We start from the raw sequence: 15,939 nt of genomic DNA, 5'->3' as shown, positions 1-15,939 counted from the left end.
CTTGGCTGATGCACGATATTATAGTTACGCCAAACGTACTGCTAAGTGTTGAGGCCAAAATGTTCCACCTTAGTCTTATGTGACCAGAAGGCCTTCTACATCTTTACAGTATCTTCCAAGAGACACTTTGCAAAGTCTATATAGGCAAGGATATGTTTTTTTAGCCAGGGCTTCTTCCTTGCCACTTTTCCTTTTTGTACAAGGCCTTGGAGATTGTGGAGCCCTGAACCTCATCTCCAGTTGCAGCCATAGACTTGTGCAGTTCACTCTAACTATTGGCATCACTATAGCCTCTGATACAAGTGCCTTTCTTCTTTGGTGACTATGTTTAGAAGGCGTGCCTGACCTTAGCAGTGTGGCTGTGGTTTCATATCTTTCCACTTTTTTACAATAGACTGCATTGAGCTCCCAGGTAGGCTCAGTGCCTCTGACATGGTGTTGTACCCTTCCCCAGAATTGTGCTTCTCTATTATCATTTCCGTGACTTGTCTTGAATGCTCTGTTGTCTTCATTTTGGTTTGGTCTGTTGAAAATGTACCATACACTTGAACCTTACAGGGATTTATTTAGGTCATCTTCTAATTTTCTGCATCAAAAAGTTGGAAAGGTATTATACCTGAGGGCAGTTAGTACAGTAATTACAAAGAAGAAAAATATTTTTTTCAGCCTCTCAATTGTGCTTTTTAATTTCTGGTAAGTTGTGGACAGGGTTTGGGTTTTTTCTTTTGATTTGACATGATGAACACTACTTTGTAGACTGGCTCAAAAAATACTACTTCAATATGTTTTAAATGTGAGACAGTAAGATGTGAAATAAGTTGTGAGGACTGAATACTTTTTCAAGACACGATATCAGGTCATTCTTCTGCCTACTTTGCTCCAGGGAAAATAAGCCCAGCTTGCCCAATCTAAAGTCATCCAATTAAGGTAACATCCCTGATGTATTTCTTTATTCTCTCCAGTGCAATCACATCCTTTGTAAAGTCAGGTGACCAGAACTGTTCACAATATTGTGTGTACCTGAAAGTGTTTTGTAAAATTATGATGTATCATCCCAACAATGCAAGCCCTGACCATTGAAGGCAAGCATGCCATACTTTACCACCCTAGGGACCTATGTGTATCCAGCGATACCGGCCACGTGACAGATGCACTGCCACCTGGCTGGTCGGAGGACACACCACATGCCAATCAACATTTGGTCCCTCCCAACTAATCAATGCACACCTAAATTATTGGTCACCTTAATTGGATTATCTCACCCAGCCTCATGCTTTAAAAGGTGAGACTTGCACTTGGCTCCCGCTCTCTTACAGACCACCACATTGGAGGTAAGTGCATTGATTTATGCTTGGGAAGGTCTATCGTTTGTCCTGGTAAGGGAGCCACAGCTATCCGAGGTCAAGGGGGATAGCTGTTGTAGTGCTTTTCCCTTGTTCTTTGTTTGTGTAACCGTACCCTGTCCCAACACCGCTTCCTGTGTATTGTAGTTGCTTGTGTTGACCCGACTTCCCCTTGTAAATAAATTCCTTATTATTAAAACTGTGTGTGTCCAGGCCTCTACTGTTGAGACTCAAAGAACCAATTATTTTCCATCACAACACTATGTTACCACTTTCAGGAAACTACGAATTTGGAACTGTAGATATTTTTGTTAAGCAATATTCTGTAGAGCCCTGTTGTTTGCAGTGTATGTTCTACTTCCATTTGATTCCCAGATACATCAGCTTATACCTGATGAGATTGAATTCCAAATACCAAATCTCTGCCATCTTTACAACTGATCTAAATCCTATCACCATCCAAATGCCACTGTAAAGTTGCTAATCACATCCAAATCATTAATATACATCACAAGCACCAAATGTCCCAGCAGCAATCCTTGTAGTACACCAGCAGTCACTGATTTCTCCAGGAAAACATCTTCACATCACTATGTTCTGCCTCCTGTCACCAAGTCAGTTTTGGATCCAAGGCGGTTTCCCCTGAATCTTGTGTACCTTGACCTTGTGATTCTGTCTGCCATGTAGGTCTCTGTCAAATGCCTTTCTAAAATCTATGTAGGCAATGCTGACTGTCCTACCTTCATCAATCTCATCTGCCATCTTTTCAAATAAAAACTCTAATCAAATGTGTTAAAAGCATTTTCCATAAAGTCATATTGACTTTATGTAAACATAAATGTTGTCTTAGAATTTTCTTCATTAATTTGCTTGATGACATTTAGTCTTGTGGTTTATCCCTGCTGCTCTTATGAAATAAGGGAATAATGTTAACTTTCCTCCAGTTCTTCTAGTACTTCAGCTATGGCTAGCAGAGGCAAAAACCTCTGGGCTTCAACAATCTCCAGCCATGTGATTTCCAAAATACGGAGAACCGTACAGCACTGGAGAGGTAGTTCTGACCATGATGTTGCCAATGTATACTAAATGTCCTACTGTTAAATGTGTCATCCATTGATTCCCTTCCTATTCATTTGTCGACCTAAACCTCAAGCTCCTTGCATCCACCACTGCTGTGGTAATATATTCCAGATACTACTAGTCTCTGCGTTTCATTTTTTTAAAAATAGTTTCCTTTCCACACACCTACCTTAACAGCATGTCCTCTGGTGTTTCACATTCTTTCTGGAAAAGAAGGACTAACTTATCTCATCAATGCCTTTCATAATTTTAAAAAAACCATTAGGTCTGTGTCTTTGAGGCCAACTTCAGAATATCTTTCAAGAGAGTGAACCCTCGCAAGGCGTCAGGCTAGTAGGGCTCTGAAAATCTGTGTGCAGGCATTTTCAGTATCTCGCTGCTGTATCTGAATTCAAAATGGAGACTCTCATACCAGTCCCCAAGAAGACAAGGATGAGCTGTCTGAACGACTATCGATCAGTGATTCTCAGTGGTTCTTTAAAGGGTTGGTCACGCTCAGAATCAGCTCCTGCCTAAGCAAGAACCTGGACCTGCTGCACTTTACCTATTTGCCACAATAAGTCTACAGTGGATACAATCTCATTGGCTCTGCACTTGATCTTGGATCACCTGGACAATAGCTATACCTACATCAGGCTGCTGTTTATTTATTTGCAGCTCAGTGTTCAACACAATCATACCCTCAGGTCTAATCAACAAGCTCCAAAACCTGCACCTCTGTACCTTCTTCTGCAAACAATTCCTTGACTTCCTCCCCAGAAGACCATAGTCTATGTAGATTGGAAATAACATCTACTTGCTGACTATCAACACTGGCACACCTCAAGGTTGTGCACTTAGCCCTCTGCTCTGCACCAATAATTGTGTGGCCAGGCCCAACTCAAATGCCATCTATAAATTTGCCAACAATAATACAATTGTTGGAAAAATTTCAGGTGATGACAAGGTGGTGTACAGGGGTGAGATAGATCAGCTGGTTGAGTGCTATCACTAAAACAACCTTGCACTAATGTCAGTAAGACCAAGGCATTGATTGTGGACTTCAGGAAGAGGAAGCTATGGGACCTGTTCTCATTGAGGGTTCCGCAGTGGAAAGGGTGAGCAATTTCAAGTTCGTGGCTGTCAACACCCCTGAAGATCTATCCTTGGCCCAACCTATTGATGCAATTAGAAAGAAGACACAACAGTAGCTTTACTTCATCAGGAGTTTGGGGAGATCTGTATGTCACCAAAGACACTGACAAATTTCTACAGATGTACCGTGGAGAGCATTCTAGTGGGGTGGCATCACCATCTGGTGTGGATGTGCCTTTGCACACGATCAAAAAAAGCTGCAGAGAGTTGCAAGCTCAGTCAGCTGGGGCACTAGCCTCCCCAGTATCCACGGCATCTTCAAAAGATGGTGCTTTAAAGAAATGGCATCTATCATTAGGAACCCCATCACACAGGATATTCCCTCTGCTCATTAAGGACAAGGTGCTGAAGACGTTTCAGGAATAGCTTCTTCCCCTCCGCCATCAGATTTCTGAATGGACGATAAATCCATGAACACTACTGCACTATGCTTTCCCTCTTTTTGCATTACTTAATTTATTGTATACTACTTGTAATTTGTAGATTTTCTGTACTTCAATGTACTGCTGGCACAAAACAACACATTTCATGACATATGCCAGTGATAGTAAACCTGTTTCTGTTCCTTGTGAACCTCAGTGCTATTAAAAGGGCCTACCATTAACTGTATACTCTCTCCTTTCAACTGTGCTCCCAAAGCGCAACACCTCACGCTTGCCCAGACTAAAGCTATGCCCACGCTACACCGGATAATTTTGAAAACGCCAATTTCGCAAAAAAATAATAGGCGTCAACACTATGTGTTTTTAAAAATATCTCTGTCCACATTGAAATGGAGATTTCGGCAAATCTCCTCCTCCTGCGCAGGACACATCTACCGAAAACAAGCGACATGTTTGGTGTCGAATCTTGCCGCGAAAGTGCGCATTTGTGTGGTTACAGACTAGAAAAGCTTAAAACGACAGACAGCTGTTGGCTCTTGTGCAGGAGAACTGAAAAGTTTTTTTAAAAAAAGCAAATATTGGAGCATTATGGAGGCAACCAACAGGGAGTTCACAGACTGTATGAACCGGCTGATGACAAACATTGAAAAACTGACTAACTCTGTTGCATTAATAAAGCCCCTTGTTAAATGTATAAAACATGTCTGCATCAGTGTTATCTTGTATTTCCATACAATGTTACATTAGACTGTTACACATCTATTGTCAGAGAAATACTTGCATAAATAGGTAAACCACCTTCATACCAGCAAGGACAGAAAACAGGGCAAAGTGAGTATACTTATTTATTCAGTAAGATATGGGTCAAAGTATTTGGTGAGTATATTTCTAACTCTTCTGGCTTCAGTCTCGTTGCCGTCTGTTCTGAAATTGTTAGGTGGCATTCAAGAAACCATCTGTTCCGGCAAGTCATGGCAGCGTTTTCAGATTTCTCTGGTTACCCGTCCACACTGATCTGCTCAAGCGGTGTTTTCAAAATTACACACCCTGGAGAGAGTTTCTGAAAAGCTCCAGTTTCGGGGGATGAAAACACAGTTTTCGTGTGGACAGAGTATTCTTTAATAGCCCTTTATACCATCCAAGATTCCCCAAATCTTGGGTGTCATTTACAAGCTTACTAATCCACCCCCTACATTTTTATCCAAATATGTATCACAAAAGAGCACCCAGCATTGATGGACCTCCAGCCAAAATACTGACCTTCTGCACTTACACTATCTCCTATGAGCAAACTAGTTCCAAAACTTGCAATTTTCCCTGGCTCGCATGTGTTTTTATTTTCTGAATCACCTACCATGAGGGGCCTTATGAAATGCCTTACTAAAATTCATGTAAATAACCCTTTAAAAACCCTTAAGTTTGTCAGATGTACCTGCCCTGCACAAAGCCATGTTGAATGTTTCTAAGCAGGCCATGCATTTCCAAATGCCGATAAGTTCTTTGCATTGGTATCCTCTTCCCTACTACTGATCTGGGCTTTTTGATCTATAATTGCCTAGATCATCTCTATTTCCTTTCTTGAACAAAGGCACATTTGCTACTCCCCAGTCCTCTAAGACCTTACCTGTTTCTAGTGAGGGCACAAAGATCTTCACTTGCTGCTTTCAATATTATAACCATTTAACAATTACAGCACGGAAACAGGCCATCTCGACCCTTCTAGTCTGTGCCGAACACTTGCTCTCACTTAGTCCCACTGACCCACACAGCCCATAACCCTCCATTCCTTTCCTGTCCATATACCTATTGAATTTTACTTTAAATGACAATACCGAACCTGCTTCTACCACTTCTACTAGAAGCTCGTTCCACACAGCTACCACTCTCTGAATAAAGAAGTTCCCCCTCGTGTTACCCCTAAACTTTTGCCCCCTAACTCTCAACTCGTGTCCTTTTGTTTGAATCTGTATTCAAACAAGAGGACATTATATTCTTGGCTATAGGCATCAGACCCCTGGATGATGCTCTTTAGAAGACGGAGCACTCCCTCCTCATCAATATCAAAATGACCTAGGACATGAGCATGCCCCACTCTGCTTTCACTATCCTCCAAATCCTTCTTGGTAAATATTGACAAAAGCTGTCCTTTAGTACCTGGCCACTTGCTCTATCTCCAGGCTCAAATTCCTTCCTTTATCCTTAAGTGGACTTACCCTCTCCTTAGTTATCTTTTTTTAATGCCTTGGTCTTGTTTTTCAAGGACATTTCATAGTGTTTTTGCAGTCCTATGGAATTTGGGAACTGTCTATGTATTTGTTCATTAACATTCTTTAGTGCCTTGCCATTTTTTTGTACATATCCTTCCTTGGTACTCTGCTACACCCTCTATATTCCTCAAGAGAATACAATTGCTTATACTTGTCAAATGCTTTTATCCCCCCACTCCCCACTTAGGGATCTTCAATGTCCTTTGTCATCCAAGTTTCCTAATCGTGTTGCCTATTCCTTTCATTCTTACTGGAATGTGCTATCCTTGAATTCTTGCTATCTGTTAAAAGATGCCCACTTGTTGACTGTTGTTTTACCTACAGTAATCTGATTCTAATTTATTTTTGCTCAGTCCTGATCAGCCTTTCGCAAATTTAGGACCTCACTTAATGATCACCCTATTTCTTTCTATCACTACCTTGGAACCAACAAAATTACTGTCATTTTTTCCAAACTCTTCCTAACTGCCAGCTTAGATTCCTAAGATGTGGTCAGCCACTTCTCTGAGGAATTTCTAATTTTTGTGTCCAAAAAAAACCTGTGTGCACTTAAACTCCAGCCTATGCAAGGCAATGCTAGTCAATGTTGGGTAAGTTTAAAATCGTCACTATTATAACCCTATTTGTTTCACATCTTCCTGTGCTGTACAGCTACCTCACCGCTTGCTATTGCAGCGGTAAAATCAGAGTTTGATTCCTCCCGGAGTTTGCACCTACTCCTGTGACCAGACTTTCTTCCAGGTGCTCCAATTTCCTCCTGCATGTGGAAGTCGTATGCTTAGGATTAGTTTGTTGTGGAGATGTTATGTTGGGGCTGTAAGTGTGGCAATGCTTGGAGGCTGCCCAGTACAGTCTTTGTTGATTTGCTTTGATGCGAATGAACAACACACTTCGCTGCATGTTTCCATGTACATATGACAAATAAAGCTAATCTTGAATCTTTTTTTCCATTTGCTAACATATCTGTTCCTTTAATCTGCAGTGTCTGTTGTAGGCTTTTACTATAACCCCAACAAAGCAATTGCCCATATTCTATTCCTAAATTCACCCATGTGACTTTATTAGATGACCTGGCTAGGTTATTCTCTCTATGTACTCCAATTCTGAACTGGAAAAAAAAGTCCCAATAAAATTGTGTGCTGAACATTTGCTTCAAAATGCCTTTTCAGAAACTCCAGGTATGCTGCTAATACTGTATTAATAATGTACTTTTACCACAGTTGCATCAATTTAGACAAGTTTGATGAGGATGAAGTATAGTATTTAGCTAAAGTGAGTTGCTAGTGAGGAGTGGCAAAAGATTGAAAGCATATGAAAATTTAAAATAAGTGAAAAATAAATGTAAGCTTTTTGGAAATTCAGTTTGAAAGCATTTGTCAATCTTTAGTTTTTACAAGAAAGATGAGCTATGAGAAAAGAGACAATGATAGGTTGATCTGAGTACTTTCTTAATTGGAAAATTTTGAACAATTTATAGACCTGATGAAGGGTCTCAGCCCAAAACATAGACTCATCTTTTCCATTGATGCCATTTGCTGACCTGCTGAATTGTTCCAGCATTTTGTGTATGCTACTCTATTTTTTTCAGCATCTACAGATTTGTGTTTACAATTATTGAAATTTTATTCACTGCTGATCATCTGTGGTTTTTCCAATTGTATTTTAAAACAAACTAAAACTGTGGTTTGAAGTAGTTTTTCATGAATATTATGAAATATTTATTTTACTGAGAGGCATTTGTGGTTTTTGGTTTGATTTTACATAATCCTGATTATATTTTGTTTCTTGTTGTGATTGAAGCATTTAAGTTTCTGTCCTGCCACTGCAATAGAATAATTTATAATATGATTTGCCAGTGCTCTGTTCCCTTATCAATAGATCTCTTATTTTCTGTAATTCTGTAGTGGAAGCACAGCAGTTTTGTCTCTCTTAATTTGTATTGTTACTGAGAAAATACTTGTAAAGTTCTTCACGTTGCTTTAGAAGTGAACCTTACCGTGATCTCAGAAGTGAATTTCACCATTTGTTGGCAGTAAGGTGCCCGTGTATTTCTTTTTATTGTGGCTATAGAAGAGTTCAAAGTGGAATGAGAGGGTGTGAAGTTTTTATTGCTCTAAGTTTCCTTTGTGTAGTATAAAAAGCTGAATGTTATGGACTGCAGGTGCCACACTAACTAGCATGACTTGCATAGGTAAACATCTTGCTGGTGTTAGATAGATGTGTCTTGGTATTTCAGATTCTTCACGCTTTGCTTTCTCCCCTTAGAATTCCACTGATGTGACTCAAAGTGTGGAAGAGGATCCACCAATAGACCTTCCCCTATTGCATGCTGATACTTTGGTTGGTGATGTGAGACCTTATTTTAAAAGTGTGCCAACAGGATGTTGGGCAATCCTGTTAACATTTCTGCATGTGAGTGTTGGATTTTCTATATGCTGGGGGTTAATTGAATTGTATTAGAAAACCTTTGAGATATGTAACATTTTAATAGCTACTTCATATCAAATGTTTAACAATACTTTGGTTTTAAATGGAAGTGTACATGCTATTGGACCATAACGTTTTTGTTCAATATTTTGTTCAGTTGAATTCCTTAATCCACTGAAAATAGACTTTGTAAAATTGAAAAGAATGTCAGCAACAGAAATTATCTTTCAGGTCTTGTTGCTGTAGTAATCATATTACAATTGTAACAATACTTCGGAAATTTTTCTTCAAGGGCGTATTTGACAAAACTCCATGCTCTAAAATGCTTCATGACCATCTTTGATATTTTTTATAAACTATAACCACATTCTACTTTTAAAAAATTAAAATGCATATAAGGTTGATTTGATAATTTAAAAATTAACTCGTTGAGGTCTTTAAATCTCTACAACTTTTTAAAATCTCAAATGTAATATTAAAAATTGTAAACTGGTGTGAATTTGCATGTTGCATTTGGAAAAAATTAATAGAGGTTTTTTAAAAAAGGCTTTAGAGGCTTTAATTGTAACTTGCCACTAAAATGGCACCCTTCATCACAAATTTATCTGAGAAGATTGGTTATTAGTCATTATTACATACTTTGTGAACTTGCATCCATTGTGTCCCACTTCAAGATTGCTTCTCAACTTTTTCCTTGGCATTGCTCAATTTAAATAGTATTTTTTGTGTATATGACTTCCAAAATCATGCTGGCAATACATCAGTTGCCCTGTCAGGTGGAGTGGAATAAGAATTACACTGTCAAATCTCTTTGCAATTCAAGATTATGAAATGTTCCAGGTGTAGTAAAACTTGTACATTTTGAATATTGGTGAAAACATTAACATTTTAAAAGAAAAGTAAAAACCTTGAGACTAAGAGTAATTAACTAGCATATTTCTATTTCCTGTGTATCGGTATTAAGGTCACAAGTGCATGATATATTTTGCATTAGGAGACATTGAATTCTAAAGTGACATTTAGATTCATTTTCTATAATAAATTAGCATTGCTGATGAGTTAATTTTTTTGTTTAAAAAAATGTTTTTTTTTGTTCTAGGTTGCTTTTGTGGCTCTGGCATATACTTTGGGTTTTTTATGTGTAACGGCATCTGGGAATTGTAGTAATGTCCTTGGGTCTTTCAAACCTGTGACTGTTATAATAATAACAAAAGTTGTCCTTTGGACCCTGCATGCTGTCTTTGAATTTTACTTGCAAACTCAACACTCCAAAGTCAGAAACAGAGGCTATCTAGCACTATACCGTTCCATAAAGCATTTGAAACACCTGCCACTTTTCATTCATTCTACAGGTGAGCAAAATTTCTTTTTAATTGTACAAACAAATTTTAACCACGTTAGTTGAAAGTACAAGAATGTAGTGCCATTGATAATGGAGCTATCATGGGGATGGACATTGCCTGCCTTGTACTTGGCATGAATGTTAGCCAACTGTCTATATCTCATCATAATGCAGGTTTTACTGCTCATAGGCATGGACATCAGCTGCAGAGTTGAAAGACACAGCACATTAAAGACAGAGAACCAAAATAAAACTTGGAAAAATTTGTAATTGCTTTTTATTGGCCCTGTTTTCAGTGAGAAAAGAGGGTGGGAAACTGATTTAGATATAATAAGAGTCATCATTAAAAATAATAAACCAAACTTAGTTGGGTGAGATTAGATTTCTAGGTTGTGAATGAAAAGTGAAATATTTAAAATTAAAGATATAAAATTGTGAAAGGGATAGATAAGATAGAGGCAGGAAAGTTGTTTCCACTGGTGGGTGAGACTAGAACTAGGGAACATGGCCTCCAGATTTGGGGGAGTAAATTTAGGATGGAGATGAGGAGAAACTGCTTTTCCCAAAGAGTGGTGATTCTGTGGAATTTTCTGCCCAATGAAGCAGTGGAGGCTACCTCAGTTAATATATTTAAGACCAGTCTGGATAGATTTTTGCATAGTAGGGGAATTGAGGGATATGGGGAAAAGGCAGGTAGGTGGAGATGAGTCCATGGTCAGATTGGCCACAATCTTATTGAATGGAGGAGCCGGCTCGACAGGCCAGATGGCCTACTCCTGCTCCTATTTCTTATGTTCTTGTATTCATAGGTTGGTACAAGTGTGGAACTACCTACCATCTGAAGTGGTCTGGCTGCAGGTCGATGGGACCAGGCAGAATAACAGTCTGGCATGGAGTAAAATAGGCTGAGGACATTGTTTCTGTGCTACAGTGCTCTACATTCACTATAAAGGGCATCATCTTGTGCACTTTTATACAGACCAGAAAGACAAATGTTTAATTCTGGTTTGGAAATTTTGGTAAGGAAAAGTAGTATATACATTTGACTGTCAACTACACACAACTTGACCATGTAGACAGACTAAGCTGGAAAAGGTGTTGCAACCAATAACTTGACTTTTTGGTGCGACCTAGGCATTCATCAAAATAATTTAATGTCCAGCAGCCTGTCCCCTTGTTACTAATGGAATGGCAGAGCAGACCCAATAGCCAAATTACCTAATTCTGCCTCTTTCTTATGGTCTTGTGGCTAAAATAAGGATATGCCTTTAGGAACAAGTCATCTTGTGCTTTCTTCCCCAATTCTGCTTTGCATTCCTTCTCTTTACTCCACGGAGGCTATGATGCTACCAGTTTTTTTTTCATTATGTGATCTGTTTCTGAAGGAATAGTGCCAATTCTGTTATTAGAACTGCTACAAAAGCTGTTAAACAAGTTTCCACTAAAAGGAAAGGATAGCTTGAGCCTATGTAGATTCCCCTAGCTCAGGGGTCAGCAACGTTTACCACTGAAAGAGCCAATATGGACCCATTTCCCACAGAAAAGAAAACACTGGGAGCCACAAAAGCGGTTTGACATTTAAAATGAAATAACATTGCATACAACGGGTTTTTTTGCCTTTATGCTATGTATAAACAAACTATAATGTGTTGCATTTATGAAATTGATGAACTCCTGCAGAGAAAACGAAATTACATTTCTGCATGCAACAAAAACATTTTGAACTCCGAAAAAAAGACGTTGGGTTGAAGGTTACTCCATAGTTAGCCTACCTTGGATCGAAGAATTAAAAGAAAGCGCGCACTGGCGGGTGTCAGGCATTGGCAGTGGTGATGTATATTAATAGCGATAAAAAAACACGTTGTAGCGGTGTGCTACATGCAGCGCTAAAATAAAGTCTGAAGTCAAAGGTAACTTTATTCGAACTAAACAGCCTTGCTTTAAAGCCTCCCTCAACCTGTCCCCGTGGGCGCGGATGCTCCAAAAGACACGTACTCACAAACCCCCGTAGGCTATCTCCCTTAGCCGGAACGGTGGCTAATTGTGAGCCGGTTCGGATGTGCCAGGAAATGGGGTCTCCACAAAGTTTTTAGATTGTACAAGATCACCATAATCTTCAAATTTCGAATTACATTTCAAAAGCTAACAAACCACGGGGAGCCGCATCACAGAGATGAAAGAGCCGCATGTGGCTCCGGAGCCGCAGGTTGCCGACCTCTGCCCTAGCTACTCTACTTAATTTGGAGAAAGTGAGTGGAGATGAAGGAATAGTTCAATGTGATGACCTGTTTAGCAAGGTGGATGAGTGTGTTACTGGAGGGAAACCGATTGGGCATGTGTTCACTGAAGAAGTGAAAGGCCTTGAGAGAGATGTATATAAAAATTAAGAATCAGGTTTGTTGTCACTGACGTGAGTTGTGAGAGTTGTTTTGTAGCTGAAATAGAGATATACCTTCAGGAAAAGGTCATCTCAAGTATTTTCTTCCCAATTCTCCTTTGAAATTGTCAACCAGAACAAATTAATGCAAAACTTTTCTTGGTTATGATTCTGTCCAGAAAACCTCGCTTACCTTCCACCTTAGATTTTGGCCCAAAGGGAAGTTAATGGTTATGGATTTGTTTTGTGGCAACAGTACGATGCAAAACATAAAAACCCATTATAAGTTGCAATAAAAATAAATAGTGCAAGGTAGTGTTCATGGACTACTCATAAATCTGATGGCAGAGGGGCAAAATGCTGTTCCTAAAACATTGATTGAGGATTGTCAGGCCCCTTTGCCTCCTTTCCAATTGAAGTATTTAGAAGAGGGGATGTGCCAGGTGGTGAGGGTCTTTAATGATGGATGCCCCCTTCTTGAGGCACCACCTGTGGAAGATATCCTCTAGTGGGGAGGCTTGTACCCATGATGGAGCTGTTGAGCAATAACCCTCTGAACCCTCCATACCAGCTAGTGATACAACCAGTCAGAATGCTCTCCATAGTATGGGCAGAAATTTGTTAGTCCTTGGGGACATATCAGACTCCGAATGAAGTATAGCCACTGGCACACCTTCATCGTGATGGCATCATATAGTGGACCGAGGATTAGGTCCTCTGAGATGTTGGCATCTAGGAACTTGTATGTCTGTATGTCTTGGGACCAGGGAATTGGAAACTATCAAAGTGGTAGAAAAACACACACAAAATGCTGGAAGAACTCAGCCGGCCAGGCAGCATCTATGGAAAAAATGCTTTGAGTTGAAGTCCTGCTGAGAGATTTCAGCTCGAAACTTTGACTGTACTTTTTTCCCATAGAAGCTGCCTGGCCTGCTGAGTTCCTCCAGCATTTTGTGTGTGTTTCTCAGATTTCCAGCTACTGCAGATTTTCTCTTGATAGTGGTAGAAAACACCATTCTATAACTACAATATCCAAAGTGTCATCAATTTATAGTTGGAAAGGGGAGAAAGCTTGGGGTTAATGTTAATACACTTGCTGGGGCAAAAGCAGGCTGAAACAATCATTTTATCTTATAGTTCTGTAGTGACAGAAGAGGTCAATGTGATGTTGAGCTTTGAATGGATTAGTATGTGGATGTAGGGGTAAAACTGAACTGATGAATCATTCAATCATTAGATATTAATATTGAAGTAGTAAAATGGATTCAACAGTGGCTGGATGGGAGATGCTAGAGAGTAGTGGTGGATAGTGTTTGTCAGATTGGAGGCCGGTGACTAGTGGTGTGCCTCAGGGATCTGTACTGGGTCCAATGTTGTTTGTCATATACATTAATAATCTGGATGATGGGGTGGTAAATTGGATTAGTAAGTATGCAGATGATACTAAGGTAGGTGGCTTTGTGGATAATGAAGTAGGTTTTCAAAGCTTGCAGAAAGATCTAGACCAGTTAGAAGAGTGGGCTGAACAATGGCAGATGGAGTTTAATGCTGATAAGTGTGAGGTGCTACATTTTGGTAGAACTAATCAAAATAGGACATACATGGTAAATGGTAGGGCATTGAGGAATGCAGTAGAACAGAGTGATCTGGGAATAATGGTACATAGTTCCCTGAAGGTGGGATCTCATGTGGATAGGGTGCTGAAGAAAGCTTTTGGTATGCTGGCCTTTATAAATCAGAGCATTGAGTATAGGAGTTGGGATGTAATGTTAAAATTGTACAAGGCATTGGTACGGCCAAATTTGGAGTATTGTGTACAGTTCTGGTCACTGAATTATAGGAAAGATGTCAACAAAATAGAGTACAGAGAAGATTTACTAGAATGTTACCTGGGTTTCAGCACCTAAGTTACAGAGAAAGTTTGCTCAAGTTAGGTTTTTATTCTTTGGAGTGTAGAAGGTTGAGGGGGTACTTGATAGAGGTATTTAAAATTATGAGGGGTATAGATAGAGTTGGCGAGGATAGGCTTTTTCCATTGAGACTAGGGGAGATTCAAGCAAGAGGATATGAGTTGAGAGTTAAGGGACACTGACTAGAAGGGCTAAGATGGCCTGTTTCCGTGCTGTAATTGTTATATGGTTATATGTCTCCCCTAAATTTCCCTCCCTTAACTTTGCACATATGCTCTCTGGTGTTTGTTATTAGTGCCTTGGGAAACAGGTACTGGCTATCCACCCCTTCTATGCCTCTCATAATCTTGTAGACCTCTATCAAGTCCCCTCTCATCCTTCTATACTTCAAAGAGAAAAGTCCCAGCTCTGCTGACCTTGCCTCATAAGACTTGTTTTCCAATCCAGGCAACATCCTGGTAAGTCTCCTCCGCACCCTCTCCATAGCTTCCACATCCTTCCTATAATGAGGTGACCAGAACTGAACACAATACTCTAAGTGTGGTCTCACCAGAGATTTGCAAACTCAATTTGCATTGCTGATTGAGATCCCCTTGTCATTCCTGGTAACATTTTAACTGTACTACCTATTTTAGTGTCATCTGCAAACTAGCCACATCTTGTACATTCTCATTATGTAAATAAAACCATAGAACATTACAGCACAGAAACAGGTCCTTCGGCCCTTCTTGGCTGTGCTGAATCATCTTTCTGCCTAGTCCGACTGACCTGCACCTGGACCATATACCTCCATACCCCTCTCATCCATGTACCTGTCCAAGTTTTTCTTAAATGTTAAAAGTGAGCCCGCATTTACCACTTCATCCCGCAGCTCATTCCATACTCCCACCACTCTGTGTGAAGAAGCCTCCCCTAATATCCCCTTTAAACTTTTCCCCTTCACCCTTGACCCATGTCCGCTTTTTTTTTCTCTCCCCTAGCCTCAGTGGAAAAAGCCTGCTTGCATTCACTCTATCTATACCCATCATAATTTTATATACCTCTATCAAATCTCCCCTCATTCTTCTACACTCCAGGGAATAAAGTCCTAACCTATTCAACCTTTCTCTGTAACTCAGTTTCTCAAGTCGTGGCAACATCCTTGTAAACCTTCTCTGCGTTCTTTCAACCTTATTAATATCCTTCCTGTAATTAGGTGACCAAAACTGCACACAATACTCAAAATTCGGCCTCACCAATGTCTTATACAACCTCACCATTACATTCCAACTCTTATACTCAATACTTTGATTTATAAAGGCCAATGTACCAAAAGCTCTCTTTTGAGAGCTATCTACCTGTGATGCCACTTTTAGGGAATTATGTATCTGTATTCCCAGATCCTCAGTGTCCTGCCATTTACCTTGTATGAACACTACCTTGTCCTAATGACAAACTACAATGGGCTCAACACTGATCACTGTGGCACAGGCCTCCAGTCCAAGAACAACCTGTCACAGCAAAATGTGTATCTATGTAGCTAACTCTCCCTCAATTTCATGCAATCTAGCCTTCCAAATTGCATGTTTTTAGGGTTTATTTATTGAATAGTTAATTGTACAATATTCAAATATGGTGTATTCTTTCTTAATCTGCAGTTGATTGAATTTGTGATCACTTGATCGTTCTGTAGTAAA

General features: G+C 39.7%; 1 protein-coding gene across 2 annotated transcripts in view; it reads left to right on the top strand.

Moving 5' to 3' along the window:
- Positions 1-15,939, top strand: part of tmem192 (transmembrane protein 192) — a 60,986-nt gene that overhangs the window by 27,366 nt on the left and 17,681 nt on the right. For both annotated transcript variants that reach the window (XM_059964853.1, XM_059964852.1), the window contains exons 2-3: positions 8,473-8,619; positions 9,734-9,986. In XM_059964853.1, coding sequence (XP_059820836.1) covers positions 8,473-8,619; positions 9,734-9,986 — 400 coding nt within the window. The remainder of the gene's footprint in view (positions 1-8,472; positions 8,620-9,733; positions 9,987-15,939) is intronic.

The sequence above is a fragment of the Hypanus sabinus genome, chromosome 3 (genome assembly GCF_030144855.1).
Source record: "Hypanus sabinus isolate sHypSab1 chromosome 3, sHypSab1.hap1, whole genome shotgun sequence".
Taxonomy (NCBI): Eukaryota; Metazoa; Chordata; class Chondrichthyes; order Myliobatiformes; family Dasyatidae; genus Hypanus; species Hypanus sabinus.
Note: the sequence above shows the minus strand (reverse complement) of the source record. Positions and strands in the feature narration are given on the sequence as shown.